This window comes from Bison bison, unplaced genomic scaffold (assembly GCF_000754665.1).
Source record: "Bison bison bison isolate TAMUID 2011002044 unplaced genomic scaffold, Bison_UMD1.0 scf7180017864040, whole genome shotgun sequence".
Classification (NCBI taxonomy): Eukaryota; Metazoa; Chordata; class Mammalia; order Artiodactyla; family Bovidae; genus Bison; species Bison bison.
The window spans coordinates 1820765-1838786 of NW_011494612.1; the positions used below are offsets into that span (position 1 = coordinate 1820765).

Below are 18022 nucleotides of genomic sequence, written 5' to 3' on the forward strand. Positions count from 1 at the left end.
CCATGGCTGGGCAGTGCAGGAGGCTTGGGGTAGGACCACCTGCAAGGCTGTAATCCTATTCTTGCTCTGATGAATGGTGGGCATATTCCCTGCCCAATTTCCAAACAAACAGATCTGCTTTCTGTTACTATAGATTACATTTCATTAGTTAATTCATTTTTATTGCTATGTAATTCCCCGGTATGAATATATCGTAATTTTTAGTCCATTCACTTCTTTTGGCTAGAAATTTTGTTTGCAGTTTTTTATTTTTAATTTTAACCATTCTAATAGATGTGTAATGGTATCTTGTTATTTCAGTTTGCATTCCCTTAATGACTGATGCTTTTCATGTGCTAATTCATCATCCACATATGTACTCTACTTAAACTTCCTTTCAAATATTTTGCCCACTTTTTTAGTTCCTTTCCCTTTCTCCTTACTATTGAATTTGAGAGTTTTTTATATATTCTGGATATATTATATGTATTTGCAAATAATTTTTCCAAGTTGCTTGCCATTTCTTTCTCTTACAAGTGTCTTTTGAAGAGCATAAGGTCTTAATTTTGATGAAGGTTAGTTTATCAATTTTTTTCTCTTTTATGGATAATGCTTTTGTGTTACATGGCCTCTTTATTTGGCCCATGGCCTCTTTCCATCTGCAAAGCCAGGAATGGCTAGCTGTCTTTCTCTGACACCAATTTTCTTTACTTCCTCTTATGTTTAAGGGCATTTGTGATTACATTGGATCCACCTGGAGAAACCAGAGAATCTTCCCTGTCTTGAGGTCAGCTAATTAGCAACCTTAATTCCATCTGTTATCTTACTTCCCTTTTTCTAAGTAAGGTAACACATTCCCAGGCTCTGGGTATTCAGATATGGACATCTCTGGGGGAGATATTACCTGACACAGGGTGAATTGTGAGTCCTTCCATCTAGTGATGCTATTTTGTTTTATAAGACCTTAAGCTTTCCCTTTTATCTTTGTCTCCACCTCCTAATTGTCAAAGGGAAGTTCTCACTTCTTTTTTCACATTTTTCTCTCCCAGAAGTTACTTATTTCAAAGATGTCCCCTTCACAGCATGCCTGGACTTTTTCATCTGGCATACTCTGAAGTCTCTTCCCTAATAATCCTTCCTCTCATTTGTGTGGATATTTTCATAACACATCCTGGTTAGGCTGGACTTAATCTTTTCTTGTGATAGTTTTAGATCTACATTGGACTCCATCTTTTTCTGTCCTTTCCACAGTTTTTCTTGCTCAGCTTTTGCTTTCCTTGAAATACTGCTGTGGAGTGAGGCTAGGACTGACAAATGAGACACACGTGAGATGAAAAAAAGATTCATCTTTTTTTTTTTAATTCATAGTTATTTTGAAGTTTTAGTACTCTCTGTTCTCAAGGTCTGCTGAGTTTTTGTGTAGACACACTCTTCCCTTCCTTTTGTTTGGTATACTTCTCAGAGGACCTAGTGTGTGTGTGCTGCATGTTAAGAGGACCTCTTAGGGATCTGGTAACTAGTCTGCTACCACTGTCTGAAGCTACCCACAAACTCTACCTTTTGTTTTTATTTCACAATATTGAGAAAACACTCCATTATACAGAGAAACACTTGTAAATGGTAGCCTTTTTTTTAATAGCTCACATTCCACATTTGGAACACTTCTTATTTTAACTGGTCCTGAAACTTAAGAGAAAAGTAGTGTGCATACTTAGTCACTCAGTCGTGTACAGCTCTTTGCAAATCTTTGGACTGTAGTCTGCCAGGTTCCTCTGTCCATAGGATTTTTCAGGCAAGAATGTTGGAGTGGGTTGTCACTTCCTACTCCAGGGGATCTTCCCCACCTAAGGATCGAACACGAGTCTCTTGTGTTTCCTGCATTGGCAGGCAGATTCATTACCCAAAGCTCCACCTCAGATGCCCATAAGAGAGAAAAGGAGAAGGATGTTTTCAAAGAGTTAATTGTCTAACATTAGGTATCAACCTGGGCTTCCAGGTAGTTGTCAAAGAACCTTAGTCAACTTGAATCTTGATTGTTTTGAGGACAGTTCAAAAGTAGTTTTAATTTTGAGATATTACTTTTTTTAATGCCAGATATATAGTTCCTAGTAAGCATGCTGGTCCTTTGTGACATAGATAACCGTTTGAGTGTTTGATACGGAGAATGACTAACAGAATCACTCTGCATGTTGTGTTTGAGGAGAGAATGTGGGGGGGCATTGTTTGCAACAGGAGACTAGTGAAGTGTCTGTTGCAATACGACTGTTAAGAAATATGGGGGTCTCACATCAGTGTTCACAGAAGCACTACTTACAATAGCCAAGACATGGAAGCAATCTAAGTGCCCATGAACAGATGACTAGTTTAAGAAGATGTGCTATATATGTACATTGGAATATTACTCGGCCATAAAAATAATGAAACATTGCTATTGAGGCAATATGGATGGACCTAGAGATTATCATACTAAGTGAAGTAAGTCAAGCAGAGAAAGACAGATATGACGTGATATCACTTATATATGGAAACTAAAAATATGATACAATGAGTTTATTTACAAACGAGAACTAGATTCAAACTTAGAAACAAGTTTATGGTTACCAAAGGAGAAAGTGGGGTAGGAATAAATAGTTAGGGATTAACAAATACACCACTGTATAAAGTTGATAAACAACAAGGACCCATTGTGTAGCACAAGGGACTATATTCAATATCTTATAATAACCTATCATGGAAAAGAATCTGAATATATATTCTGAATATCTTTGCTTCACACCCAAACTAACACAATATTGTTAGTGCTCATTACTATAGTTTCTATAGTTCAATAAATAAATGAGAAATATGGAGTCTTATGGTACCATAAGTAGCACAGGGAACTTTGCTTGATGTTATGTGGCAGCCTGGATGGGGAGTGTGGGGAAAAATGGATACATGTATCTGTATGGCTGAGTCCTTTTGCTGTCCACCAGAAACTATCACAACACTGTGAATTGGCTATATTGCAATACAAAATACAAAGTTAAAAAAAAAGAAATATGAGGTCTGTGGTAGCCATGGAGTAGATGGGAAGTGGCCAGATTCTAAATATATTTTGAGTTAGAGCTGAAAGGATTTCATCAGGGATTGGATGCAATATTTGAAAGAAAAGAGTAGTTAAGGATGATTCCATGATTTTGAGTTTGTATAAATGAAGGATATAAAAGGGGTTGATCTGGATAGGAGATTTAGAAGTTTATTTTGGAAATATTAAAATGGAGGCGACTGTGAAACATCCAGAGGAATGTCAAGTAGGCAGGTAAATATATAGGCCTGGAATTCAAGAGAGAGAAGGGGGGTCTAGGATGGAGTTATAAATATTGGAGTCATTAGCATAGAAATTGTTTTTAAAACCATGAGACTGGATAGGATCATTAATGGAGTGAGTTAAGAGAGAAAGAAGTCTAAAGACTGAGATTTGGACACATTTGTATTAAGACATTAGTTGGATGAGTAGGGAACAGCAAAAGAGATTATAAAGTAGAAAGAAAACCAGTGGAGTGTGGGGTCCTAGAAGCCAAATGAAGAAAGTACTTCAGGGAAGAGAGTAACTCGATGTTTCAAATACAGTGGCTAGATCAAGGAAATGAGAACTAGGAACCAACCACTGAATTTAGTGACTTGAAGGTCATTAGTGGCCTTGCCAAATGTAGTTCTAGTGAAGTAGTAGAGTGAAAACAACACCTGAATGAGTTCAAGAGGGATGGGAAGAGAACTGGATGCAGCAAGCATAGACAACACTTGCAAAGCTTTCCCCACACTGTAATGGATGTGAAGCAATGGGATGAAGCTGGATTGAGAAATGGATCCAGGGCATTTTTGTTTGGTTTCTGCTTTAAATGGGGAAAATCACAGCATGTTTATACATTTGTGGGAATGATGCAGTGAAGAGGAGAAATTGATGATGCAGAAGAATTTCTGGACCAATGGTCTTGAGTAGAGATGAAGGGATAGGCTCTAGTTCACAAATGAATATAGAAGTGCTGATGTCATACCTGTAAATGAGGAGAAAGCATGAGAAATAGGCAGGAAGATGAGAGTAAGTGGATGAATGGATGATGGGACCCTGAGGAAATTTCTTTCTGTTTGCTTTGTGGAAGTAAGGATGGGAGCAGAGATCTTGGAAGTTAGAAGATAGAGAAGAAAGTGTGAGGATCAACTGGGAGACTGGGGAAGACATCGGATCTGAGGATTCTGGCAAAGTCAGAATGAAAACTTTGAGTATGAATAGCTTTTGCCAGAGGTAGTGAAACTATGGTGTGTTTTGGGGGGCTAAAAGCTAAAAAGATTAATTAAGACCAGTTTATAATTTAATTAATTCATCTTGGGATAATACTGGTTTACCATTTTTGGACTTGGGGAAATTCTGAGGATGCTTAGAAATGACGAGGGTAAAGAAATGTCTGCCATTTGGCATCTCTACTCATCATGGGAAAAATAGTCAGAAAATTTGAGATCTAATTATTATAGATATTTGATAGCTTTTCTTAATTATACTAACTTGGACAGAAACAAATCAATTGTGGGTCTTTACCAAATATATCAAATGATATTTTTTAGCATAAAAAGTTTTTATGGTAAGTTTCAGCCTGAAACATTTTTGTAATATAAATTCTAACAGAAACGTAATGTAGAGAATGTGTTTACACTCTTTTGATATGAAGCAGATCTCTAAGGTTCCTGAAAATTTTTACCTATGGATGGATTGCCACTGCATGGAAAAAGAAATGGAGACATAATGCTTTTTTCCAGGACATGCCAAACATCTTGTTTTGAAATGAGGTTTTGAATAAAATGGTTTCCTGAATGTCTTGTTCTCTGAATCAGTAGAGACTATCAAAGTGTTTACTGTGCTTCTGGCAAACAACAAGTTCTCAGTCCTCAAAAGCACAGCTCACATTTTCTATTTGGAGGAAAGAAGGCATGCAAGGAGCAGGCTGAGAGAACTTTCATCAGCTCCTGAAGTTAAAAATTCACAGTGCTATCTACACACATAGCAGGTACTCTAAGCAGACTTCTTGAATCAGTAAATGAGAATACAATATGATATGATCTCCTTTTTCTGTGACAGGTTATAAACATTTGCTTTGAAATACTTTTTCTTTCTTTGTGCTGAACAAGGCAGAATTCCCTACCTTCAGGTCCAAGGTGTTTTATCTGAGCAAGTTTCAAACTGGAATTAGATAACTTCCCTTTTGCTCCTTCTGCTTGTTCTGAAACTACAGAAGAGGAGTATGAAACCAAATACTGAGGGATACATTGCATGAGTACCACTTCAACGAAACCCAAGCCAGATGCAGACAATTCAAGAAATAATAGAGCTGAAGACAGCACACTTTTCAGGGATGCCAGGGCCATTTGCTCCTCTGCTATAATTTATGTTTCTGTAGTCAAGGTTCAGTTATACCACGGTTTAGAAAACTCCCTGGAAACAACATTCACCATTAGCTGCTCCAGGAGCACAGGAATTCCTTTGATGAGCACTAAGAGATTGGTAACAAATACCTCCTAAAGGGCCAGGTTGCTAGGTAACAGCTTGTTTCCTTGGTCACGGTGAATACATGGAAGACCCCAAAAGGAGGCTGTTGATTCTTGCTGGACAGCTTTTCTGGGAATGGGATGAAAAATGTCTTCAGAAAAATAGGTTTAGGAAGGCCAGAGGAACTTTATGCACCAACAAGACATGTCCGAAAGGTAAGCAAATGAAATGTTGTAAGTGGTCTTATTCATTCCTTGAGAGAAAACAGACAACCAGAGGTTTTTGTGTGTTCCTGGATTAAATTTCATTTAAAAATGTAAAATAATGAAATCTGGGTTACTGATGACTGTTGCTTAGAGAAATGAGCCACCGCCTCTCCTATATGCAGGCAACTGGCTACAAATGCAATTCAGGTAATCTATCTAAACTGCTGTAACAGAGAGCTGGACTTACTGTCTAGTAGTGGTACATTTATAGCTACACACAGCACGTTAAGAGAGCCTGTGTGAACTTCAGGGGGAAGGTCAGATAGGACAGCCAGAAGGAAATATCTATTAGTTAATATCCACTGCCGCCGCTGCTGCTGCTAAGTTGCTTCAGTCGTGTCCGACTCTGTGCAACCCCACAGACGGCAGCCCACCAGGCTCCCCCATCCCTGGGATTCTCCAGGCAAGAACACTGGAGTGGGTTGCCATTTCCTTCTCCAGTGCATGAAAGTGAAAAGTGAAGTCACTTAGTTATGTCCGACTCTTCACGACCCCATGGATTGCAGCCTACCAGGCGCCTCCGTCCATGGGATTTTCCAGGCAAGAGTACTGGAGTGGGGTAATACCCACTAATTATAGTTAATATTAGTTTCATCTATGAGTTACATTTAAATGAAATAACTACCAGAAAACAGGACTTTTACTAGATCAATAAAGTCATAAATCAGATTAAATTAGAGGCCAAAATCCAATACTTGTTTCCTCATTCCTAAATTTTATAGCTGTTTCATAAATGTTTCTCAAAGCATGCTGATAATTAGACAATATATGATTAGGTCTCTTAAGGACTTGAATGTTTTGTCCTTATATGAGTTTAAATTGGCTCTCATCCTTAAAAAAGTGAGATTTGCACCTTCACAGGATGAAATACATCGTGCTTTCATGACTGTGTGAAATTTATTTATAGCTCCCTAAATTTACTGCCTATAGTTAAGATAGGAATCATGCTTAAGCAGGGATTTAAAGGCTGAAGCAGTTATATTACAGAAGTTTTCTTTTAGTTAGCAAACTCTGAACATCTCATCTCAGCAGTATGTAGATGTTATGTTGATTTTAATGTCAAAAACTGAAATAATTAGAAATGGGCAGGTGAATCAATAGTTTTTAAATGTGTAGAAATTTTGTGACCAGTTATAAATTTATTTTTCCTACTTGCTAACACCCTTGAATACACTGTACCAAGAGGAAGTTTACTCATGAATTCTGTAAAAAAATGATATTTATGATCAATATTATTATTTTTAAGCTAGTACATTTTCAGAGAAGGCAATGCACCCCACTCCAGTACTCTTGCCTGGAAAATCCCATGGACGGCGGAGCCTGGTGCTGCAGTCCCTAGAGTCGCTGCAAGTTGAACACTACTAAGCGGCTTTGCTTTCACTTTTCACTTTCATCATTGGAGAAGGAAATGGCAACCCGCTCCAGTGTTCTTGCCTGGAGAATCCCAGGGATGGGGGAGCCTGGTGGGCTGCCGTCTACGAGGTCGCACAGAGTCGGACACGACTGAAGTGACTTAGCAGCAGCAGTAGCAGTACATTTTATAAAATTATTTCAGAGACAGGGTAAAAGTGATAACCAGGCTGCTAATTTAAACTTTAATCTTCAAATTTTGAAGGAGTGGGGAAAGAGTGGGAGGGAGGGAAGGAAGGAGACAAAAGGAAAAAAAACGTTTTCTTAGTGCCAGTATTTGTTCGATCACATTTCTGCACATCATGAAATAAGCCTTGATCATACTATCTTCCTAACATACTGTTAATTTCATTTGAAATTTTCTAGTTTTTTCTCTGTTAACAAAACTACCTAATCACATATTGTCCTTTAGTGTATATATTCTTCTCCCTTTCAGTGTTACATGTGGCTGAATTTTCAAAACTGTAACAATATAGGTAGTAGTAAAACATTCCTCAAGTACTGGGAACCTTCTAAATAGCAGATATACATGTGGTTACAATAACATTCTAAAAATTTCTAAATATAATTTTATAAAGAAAACTTAGAGGTATCTCAGTTTATCTTCATTGTTCCTAGGATTTTAATATAACTTTGTGTTTCTAAAAATATCAATGAGCCCATTAATAGGTACTGAAGTTTACAAGCTTTTCCTCTAAAGAATTTTGATACATTTGTCCTTTTACTCTTGTTGCACCTTAATATGGGGGCCTATTTGTGTTTATAGGAATGCACATGGGGCTAGAGGAACAGGAACAGGAAAAATTCATTAAATACAAGGTTACATAAAATTAAAATCTGACCATTAAGATAGAAATAAAGAAATGACAATTTTTGTTGTATATTTTTCAAAATTATAATTTGTTCCTCTATGTTTTTAGAATCAACAATCTAAATAATTTCAGATATATCTGTTAAAATTCTGGGCCTTAGGCACTAAAATTTTAGGGATATTTGTAAAACACATGAGTATTTTAGAACATTCATTGCTATATGATTACTTAATTTATGAATTTAGTTCTAGGAACTTAATTTAGAGCCATCAGAAATTTGAATGCAATAACATGGTATACCAAATTTGCTATTTCAGACACTAACATGTTATAATTGCAAAAGACTTCTTGATTTCATGAAACCTCCATTCTCGGTGTTTTACAATATCTCATCACCATCCCTAACATGTAGATAGCACAATCATCACCTGTTTTACAAGTGAATTAACTTATACATAGGCATAGAAAGGACAGGGTTTCTGGATTTTAAAAGATAAGAAGAATTGTCAGAGTAATCAGAGATTGGATTGATATCTTCTTTCAGCCAAATTTAATGCTCTAGAGTTCATGGTAAGTTTCCTCTAGCTGATAACCTAAGTGCATGGGTTTAGCAAGATCCCACTAGATCTGAGAACCTCGCTCAATAATGGGGGGGGAGAAAGAAAGCATCTGAGGACTTGGGGAGCGTCCTTTGATTACTGAAAAATACAATTGAGCTTTTTCTTTTTCTTCTAAATACAAAGCTCTCATGATGCAGCACTAAATATAAATGGAACATTTAGAAATGGAGTTGTAAGCAATGCCATCTTGACCACGCTGACTGTCTGAAGCAGCCCCCTGGCCTTCTGGATGGTGTGTGTTCAATACCGCCTCCTTCGCTTCACCTTAGAAACTCGGCCATCTGCCACTTCCTGTTTTCCTCTCCTTGCAAAGCTACATAATCACCAACTTGACATTTTAATTAAACAGATAGCATCCCTTTGCAGCCGACAATTTATGAGGCTTATCAATTTCTGATTGTAAACAACAATGCAATCTTCCAATGAAAGGGGCTCATGAATTGATAACTTATATTATTGTTGTTTTTTGTCCTGCAGTCTCAGCTCACCAGGTTCCCTCTTGTTGGCCATTCTACACTTTTTGAAACCAAGAACAGATGGCCAATTCAGATAATACCACTTATTTTAAAGACATCATAAATCACTCCTGACAAATGCTGTACTGTTTTAGTCATGGCAACATTATATTACAGCATTAATAAAATTAATTTCTCTTTCATAAGGTTTAGAGTTGCAATTTATGATAATTGTTTGTTCAATGCAGGCAGAAAGATTAAAAATGAGTAAACCAAAATACTAACTAAACTATAAGCCTGGTTTTATTTTCCTTGGGGAGGGAAGACATGAGAGGGTTTTTAAAACAGCTTGATATCACCTAGAATGATGTTCTCATAGGTTCTACTACTAAAGGCTTACCATTTATTTTCAGTAAAGAGTCAGTGCTCAGATTTACATGTTTTATTAACTACTGAATTATTTATCTGTAGTTAAGTGAAGCAATCAGAATAGGAAAAATCAATACTAATGATCTTCCCTAATAACACCTGCATCTGAATAAATGATACAGATTTACAGTTATTTAAAGAATCACAGTAACTTGTCTGAATCTTATTTGAATTGTAGTAATTAAAAACACTTGATCATTTACTTGTTTGACTTGGACAAGTTATGCCACCTTTTTGGGTCTCTGCTTCCTCATCACTAAAATCAAAATAACAATGTTACGCACTTCGGTGATTTTAATGATTAAATACTTTGGCCACCTGATATGAAGAGCTGACTCATTGGGAAAGACCTTAATGCTGGGAAAGATTAAAAGCAAAAGGAGAAGAGGGTGGCAAAGGATGAGATGGTTGGATGGCATCACTGACTCAATGGACATGAATTTGAGCAAACTCTGGGAGATAGCAAAGGATAAGGAGTCCTGATGTGCTGCAGTCCATGGAGTTGCAAACAGTTGGACACAACTTGGTGGCTGAACAACAACAATGATTAAATGAGTTAATCTCTGTAAAGTTCTTAGTGTAATGCCTAGCACATAGCATATGATTGCTAATGCTAATACTAAGTCACTTCAGTCGTGTCCGACTCTGTGTGACCCCATAGATGGCAGCCCACCAGGCTCCCCCGTCCCTGGGATTCTCCAGGCAAGAACACTGGAGGGGGTTGCCATTTCCTTCTCCAATGCATGAAAGTGAAAAGTGAAAGTGAAGTCGCTCAGTCGTGTCCGACTCTTAGCGACCCGTGGACTGCAGCCTACCAGGCTCCTCCGTCCATGGGATTTTCCAGGCAAGAGTACTGGAGTGGGGTCCCATTGCCTTCTCCGTGGCATATGATTAATAAATGTCAATTATAAAATCATTATATTAGTAATAGTTGTCATCCTGTTAATATTGTTGCCAAAAAAACACAAAACCAAACCAAAAAAGCTTTTAACTCAGGCAGAGTCCGCATCATCTTCTGAATATTAAAGGTAAGGATCCACCAGAGGTGCTAAGTGACCCAAGGTCATAGCAGTAACAGTTTTACGTTCCCAGGACTCATGGTTTTGCACTCTGAACGTCAGTGACGTGTGCATGAAGGCAGATGGGGTAGAAGTTTGGATTAGTTAGATAACCTGGAAGATGCTCTACCTTTTCTTTTTTTAAACTAAAGGATCACAAATTATCTTTCTTTGCTGATATTTTTCCCCCCAAACTGGACCAAAGTAAACTTCTATATGGAACTTGTGATAGAAGTAATGGAACAAAGAAGAGCTTCAGAATTCCCCAAAGGTTTTACTTCACGATGTCAGCACACTGCTCTTCACCACTGCCCTCTGGTGTATGTCCAGGAGGAATATACGAGTATGAGAGAAAGAATTCAGCCTTTGAGACCCACAGAAAGTAATCACACTGAAAGAGAGTCAGACTAGTTATCTACTGGTTAGAATCTTCTCAGATAATCTGTCCTTAGCTGAAACTCTAGACCAAATTTATTTCATTCCATTCTGGCAGGAAAAAAGCCAGTGAAAGAGAAAGAAAGAGTGCGGATGTTATTTGCCTATTTATTTCTGTTACCAAAGTTTTAATTACTTTCTGTTATTCGTAAATGTCTAGTAGCAGTCAAGATAATTGCACAAATAGTTCTTCCAGTTTAAACTCTCAAATAATCTAATGTAAATTAAGATAATGAGATGATTTTCAGTTACTTGTAAATGTGATTTTCCCTTGAAGCTGTTGTACGTGGTCTTGCAGCACTGCCCAACCAAAGCACAGTGAAAACCCAATCAACTGGATCTTTCTTATCAGACATTTTGGCTTTGTGAATTTATGGTTCCCTGTGCTCTCCTTTAAACAAAATAAGACCATTTCTCACATTTTAGGTTTAAAAACAAGAGAGAGAGACACTTCCAGATTTTCCTATTGGGTCTGCTTCTCATCACTGTGCTGTTGTTCAGTTGTGAAGTTGTGTCTGGCTCTTGGTGACCCTATGGACCGCAGCACGACCCCATGGGCTTCCCTGTCCTTCACTATCTCCCTGAGTTTGCTCAAACTCATGTTCATTGAGTCAGTGATGCCATCCAACCATCTCATCCTCTGTTGTCCCCTTCTCCTTCTGCCTTCAATCTTTCCCAGCATCAGAGTCCTTTCCAATGAGTCAACTCTTTGCATCAGGTGGCCAAAGTATTGGATCATCAGCTTCAGCATCAGTCCTTCCAATGACTATTCAGGGTTGATTTCCTTTAGGACAGACTGGTTGGATCTCCTTGCAGTCCAAGGGATTCTCAAGAGTCTTCTCCAACACCACAGTTTGGAAGCGTCAGTTCTTCAGTGCTCAGCCTTTTTATGGTCCAACTCTCACATCCATACATGACTACTGGAAAAACCAAAGCTTTGACTATACGGACCTTTGTCAGCAAAGTAATGTCTCTGCTTTTTAATACACTGTCTAGGTTTCCCATAGTTATTCTTCCAAGGGGCAAGCGTCTTTTAATTGCGTGACAACAGTCAGTGTAAGCATTGATTTTGAAGCCCAAGAAAATGAAATCTGACACAGTTTCCATGTTTTCCCCATCTATTTGCCATGAAGGGATACAACTGGATGCCATGATCTTAGTTTTTTGAATGTTGAGTTTTAAGCCAGATTTTTCATACCGTTGATAAGGTTCTTAAGGCAATAATACTGAAATGATTTGCCATTCCCTTCTCCAGTGCCCCATGTTTTGTCAGGCCCTCATCCCTGTGTAACCATGACTAAAGTTCAGAATCACAGAAGAGTCAGTCATGTCATTATCCTTATTTTCCTGATTTCATTTTGGCAGGAAATGGCTAGCATATTTTCATGAAGACAAGAGAACCAAAAGTCAGTTAAATGTTTATCCTCTGTTCATCCCCTGAAATACTATTCCATTTTGCATTATTTTATTCTCCCTGATTGTTGGCAAAACTCAGGTTAGAGATAGCAGGATTTACCCGCTTCGGGAGTAATACATTTTGCACACTGTAATGTTTTTCTAATGTTTGTTAATTTGTTACCATGGCAAAGTATTCTTTGGTAATGTCAAGAAAACCATGTCCAGGTTATTAAAGAATTGCTCAGTTGGGGAATATTGGAGAGGTATATATTTTCTGATGGAAGGATAATTTTTTCCTTGATAACAAGGCACAGTTTTATTCACTTAATGGCATAGTAGCACTATTTTTAGAATATGATGTAATGGCTATGCTCGTCTACTCTAACACATCAGTTAATACATGAAAAATGAAAGACATTTCTACATTATACTTCATGAAGGCAACTTCAATATACAAGAGATGTGTCAGTTTCTTGTAAGCAAAATTGCTACAGACCTTCATAATAACTGTGCCATAAAATATAGAATGCTGTCTCTTAAGATTCTCGGAGCCTGAAAAATAATCCATCAAGTGTAAAAAGAGGCCAGAGATAGATACAGTTTCTAGTTTTATTTAACATGGAAAAGCATACTCAGATATCATTTTTAAATTGACCTAAAGTAATATACAGTACCAATTACAGAAAGAGAAACATAACCACTCCTGAGGAGAAAGGGAAAAGTGCAAGAATAACAGTAAATAATAAATGCAGGAAAGCAAAAAGACATTTTATATCTCAGTGGCATAACAGTGGGAATACAGAGAGAATAGGACTGTTTTTAAGTGAACTATTTGAGCAGTATTTCAAAGTGAGTAAAATTGATTAAAGAACCTGAATTTTTAATATGTTTGCCACCAATTTGAGGAAATATAATAGGTTTTGGGGAAATTTCATGGAAAATGGAAGACCCAGATCAGTGGGAAAACCAGTAGGGAGTTTAAAGCTTATTTGGCCTAAGCCAAATCTGTACCAGGAATGGTATTCCAAAATTAGGGCTGATTTCCTTGTTCACATCCTATGAGCATGTCTTCGTGTGTACCATTAGATTTACTTTTCTAAGATGTGCAGTCTCTGTAGACAGTCTTACCTGGAGGAGAATTTGCCTTAAGTGACTGTCAGCCATAAAAAATGTGTTTAGGACTATGACAGAATTCCTAGGGTATCATTTATCTCTCTTATAAATGGAAAAGCTGGTGCTTATAATTTGTGGCTATTGTTTTATACAAAGATGTTTACATTTAAAAACTTTAAGCATTTTTTAAAATGTTTAATTGGAGGATAATTGCTTTACAATGTTGTATTGGTTTCTTCCATGCAAAAATGTGAATCAGGCATAAGTATTCATATATCCCCTCCCTCTTAAACCTCTTAAGCATTTTCTTTTGCTCAGCTCCTCAGGTCAAAACACAAGCGATCAGAAGACTTGTCCATCTAATTCATCCTACAGCTCCTATCTGAGTGAGACACACACTCTGTGGGCTCTATCCAGGAACAGAACACTATATTCTCGTTCCGATTCTGGAATATCATCCCTGGTAAGAATTTTTTAATTAGTTCTTTACTTAGTCATAAGTTTAACCTGCATTTTACTTAACATTTTACACTTTTTAATAAGTGTATACATGTCTTCCAAGGTGGCACTTGGTAAAGAACCTGCTAGCCAAGGCAGGAGCATAAGAGATGCGGGTTCAATCCCTGGGTAGGGAAGATCCCCTGGAGAAGGGCATGGCAACCCACTTCAGTATTCTTGCTTGGGAAATCCCGTGGACTGAGGAGTCTGGCAGGCTACAGTCAGTAAGGCCACAAAAAGCTGGACTTGACCAAAGCAACTTAGCAAACACACACACATGTCTTAAACCTATCCTTGTAACTGGGGAGAAAATGAAAATTGCTACTCTCAGTCCCAACTCAGAAAGGAAAGACTCTGGGGTGGAGGAAGGAAAACAAAAGAGATAGAGATGAATAGAAAAGATAATGACCAGAGACATAACAATGGTGTCCCTTCCTTTCCCCACTGAGTTCAAATTCTGTCTCTAGTCTAAAAATTATCTCCTTTCTTTATGGAATATCCTTTGTCCACAAGATAAAAAAGTTTCTTCCTAAACTCACCATTTCTAAGATTGTTCTTCAACCCATCTAAGTGGAATCACAAAGTTTTGTCCCTCCTTTCCTTCATTCAAAAATTTTCCAATTGTTCCTTGGATGAAAATAAGTGATTTCTATGTTTGCCTCTCAAATTACAGAAAACGAGTTTTTCAAGCACAAATACCATATTTTATTTAACTTTGTGTCTTTAGTGTCTGAGATAGTGCCTGCCACATAGCAGGGGCACCATATTTATTTTCAATAAATTAGTGAGTTGAAATGAAGCATTCTAGTTTCAAAAATATTTATTGAACCAATGGTTAATCACTTGGTTCATCAAAATCAAAAAAGGAAGAAGAACAGGGTAAGACATAGGAATATTCACCAGTCCTTTAAGAAGAAAGCATGGTCACACAACTGCAATATGTTGACAGCCTTTCATAGATATAAACAAAGAAATGCAATGGCTCATTTTCCTGTGATGCTAGAAACCCCCAAATCAACCACATAACTCCTTTAAAAAACACAGTTTTTTTACCCAAAATTAGATATCAGTTGAAAAACGGAAACTTTATTTTCAATATAGCTTTAGCTTAAATTCATTTTTTCCCCAGCTAGAGTCTCAGGAAACAGCACAAAAAGGCAATTGGATGTGGCAACTACAGGAAATTTAACTTAAAATGTTTTTTATTCTATGACAGTAACAAGCAAAAAAAAAATTCCCAAAGCACATAACAGATTGGGAAAGATGCTTCCACAAACATGTAAACCGAACAGCCAAAGACAGACTACATTTTTCAATAATCTAAAACGTGTTTGTGTTTCTTAGTTTTTTAAAAATAGTTCTGAAGAATAAGTGAATTACTTGAAAGTATGTTAGCGAATCCCCAGATTGTCCCAAAGAATTTCTCAAGCATTAATTAACTTTTTAATGTTGCTGTTAATCAAGTTAGAGAACTTTGTTATTTTTAAAATGAATATGTTTACCCTGGAGAAGGAAATGGCAACCCACTCCAGTATTCTTGCCTGGAGAATCCCATGGATGGAAGAGCCTGATGGGCTACAGTCCACGGGGTCGCAAAGAGTCAGACACGACTGAGCGACTTCATGAGTCATAAGATGATGCCCTGGGCATATACTGATGAAATTTCTGAGCCCCAAAGACCAAGAGAAAATCTTGTAAACTTCCAAATAGAAGGCATTCCCAGCAAAGGAGAGAGAAACAGACAGCCTTCTCAAAGCCACAATTCTGGACACTTAAGACAGAAGAATAATCATTACAAAGTAATGAGACAAGGGACAGTATTCTAAGTTAAATTTCTACAACTGACCAATAAGATCACTCTTATGTGAAGGTAAAGGAAATTTTCAGATGTGGAAAGATAACCACCTGCATTCGCCTTCTGGTAAAATGACTTGAGGAAGTATATCAGCAAAAATAAGCATAAAACCATGCTAAAGGTCTCACTTTGGAAGAGTAGGATAAAAATAGTTATTATTTAACTTTGATAAAGTGATACAGAAATTTAGTTACATGATAAAGTGATACAGAAATTTAGTTACAGGATAAAGTGATACAGAAATTTAGTTACACTTAATTTAAATATGAAAGCAATTACCAACATAATTTTAAGTACTGGTGGAGGATTTAACTTGTTAAACTTTTTAGAAGTAATAAGGGAATAAGAAGAAATAAACAAAAAATATAAAATAAGATGGTAGAAATCAGACCAAACATATTAGTTATCCTAATGAAAGTAAATGGACTGAATTTCCCTGTAACAAAAAAAATCAGATCCCAAGTCTTTTCTTCCACAATATTCATGTTTCAATGAAAAGAATGTGAGGCTTGGAATTAACCAGGTCTGGCCATTTTACTCAACAATTTTCATCGACCTAACTTCCCTGGAAAATGAGTGCCACAATGAAAGAAAATACATCACTTAGAGAGGGGAAAAAACATCTGCTTCAGAGAGGAGGAAGGGGAGGAGAAACAGGGAAGAAGGTAGGGGTGCATTCACCACTCACAGCACTGCAACACCCAGGAGCCCCTGTTATTGTTCTTTAATAGCTTCAGAGAGAAAACAGCTACCATTTTTTAGCCAGCCAGAGCTAGGTTTCTGTTCCGGTTCAATGACTACCTACCTATATGACCTTGAAGAATTTTCTTAAATCTGAGCACCAATATTGCCATCTATCAACTCTCACTGATACTCAGCAGCAGAAGGTAGGGAAGATGCTTCATGGTACAGCTCTCCATATCCTGGGCTAGAGATACCCTGGACTCAAATGGTAATGATTAAATCTAGGAAGGTTACTCAGAAGCCCTAGAAAGAGTGTTCAAATACAATTTCAACTGTTGTACATTTTTGAATGGCTATTAAAAAGGAAAGTGTGTTTTATTATTTGAAAAAAAAATAGTCTCAGACATTCCTCTCAACTATCTTCAAGCACATTTGTTCCACCTCCCAGAGACTTCCGGAACACTGATGCCACTTGGTTCTTCATTCAGTGGCCACCCCATTTCCCTCCCTGTGCAGCTTGCACAGTCTGCCATTATGATGGATTACATAGCTGGGCAACCAATCACTGATGGCTGTAAATCTTTTAAATGTCTTTAACAGGTAATACAGTCATACAGTTCCAAAATAAAACCATGTCAGATGTAGAAAACAAACTTACAGTCACCAGTGCCGGAAAGTGGGGGGATAAACTGGGAGATTGGGACTGACATATACACACTACTATAAAAAATGGGGTTTCTCTGGTGGCTCAGACAGTAAAGAATCTACCTGCAATGCAGGAGACCCAGGTTTGATCCCTGAGTCGGGAAGATCCCCTGGAAAAAGAAATGGCAACTCACTCCAGTATTATTGCCTGGGAAATCCTGTGGACAGAGGAGCCTGGCAGGCTACAGTCTATGGGGTCGCAAGAGTTGGATGTGACTGAGCTACTCAACAACAGTAATAACAGTATAGCACAAAGAACTGTACTCAATACTCTGTAATGGCCTATATCAGAAATGAATCTAAAAAAGAGTGGATATATGTATAACTGAGTCACTTTGCTATACAGCAGAAACTAACACATTGTAAATCAACTATACTCCAATAAAAATTATTAAAAATAAGTAATAAATAAATAAAATGAATGTGTTTAAATATTCATGGACCAACTAAGGTCATTCAGTAAGTAAGTAATGAAGGTAAAAGATCAAAGTTAAATGATTTAAGAATCAACCTACCTGACTTCAGGCTCTACTACAAAGCCACAGTTATCAAGACAGTATGGTACTGGCATAAAGACAGAAATATAGATCAATGGAACAAAATAGAAAGCCCAGAGATAAATCCACGCATATATGGACACCTTATCTTTGACAAAGGAGGCAAGAATATACAGTGGATTAAAGACAATCTCTTTAACAAGTGGTGCTGGGAAATCTGGTCAACCACTTGTAAAAGAATGAAACTAGAACACTTTCTAACACCATATACAAAAATAAACTCAAAATGG

General features: G+C 37.4%; 1 protein-coding gene across 1 annotated transcript in view; it reads left to right on the forward strand.

Annotated features, from left to right (window-relative positions):
* The first annotated feature begins 5605 nt into the window (after nt 1-5605).
* Nucleotides 5606-18022, forward strand: part of LOC104985171 — a 30695-nt gene continuing 18278 nt past the window's right edge. Inside the window, exons 1-2 of the mRNA XM_010835198.1 lie at nt 5606-5712; nt 13812-13956. Coding sequence (XP_010833500.1) covers nt 5687-5712; nt 13812-13956 — 171 coding nt within the window. The 5' untranslated portion in view covers nt 5606-5686. The remainder of the gene's footprint in view (nt 5713-13811; nt 13957-18022) is intronic.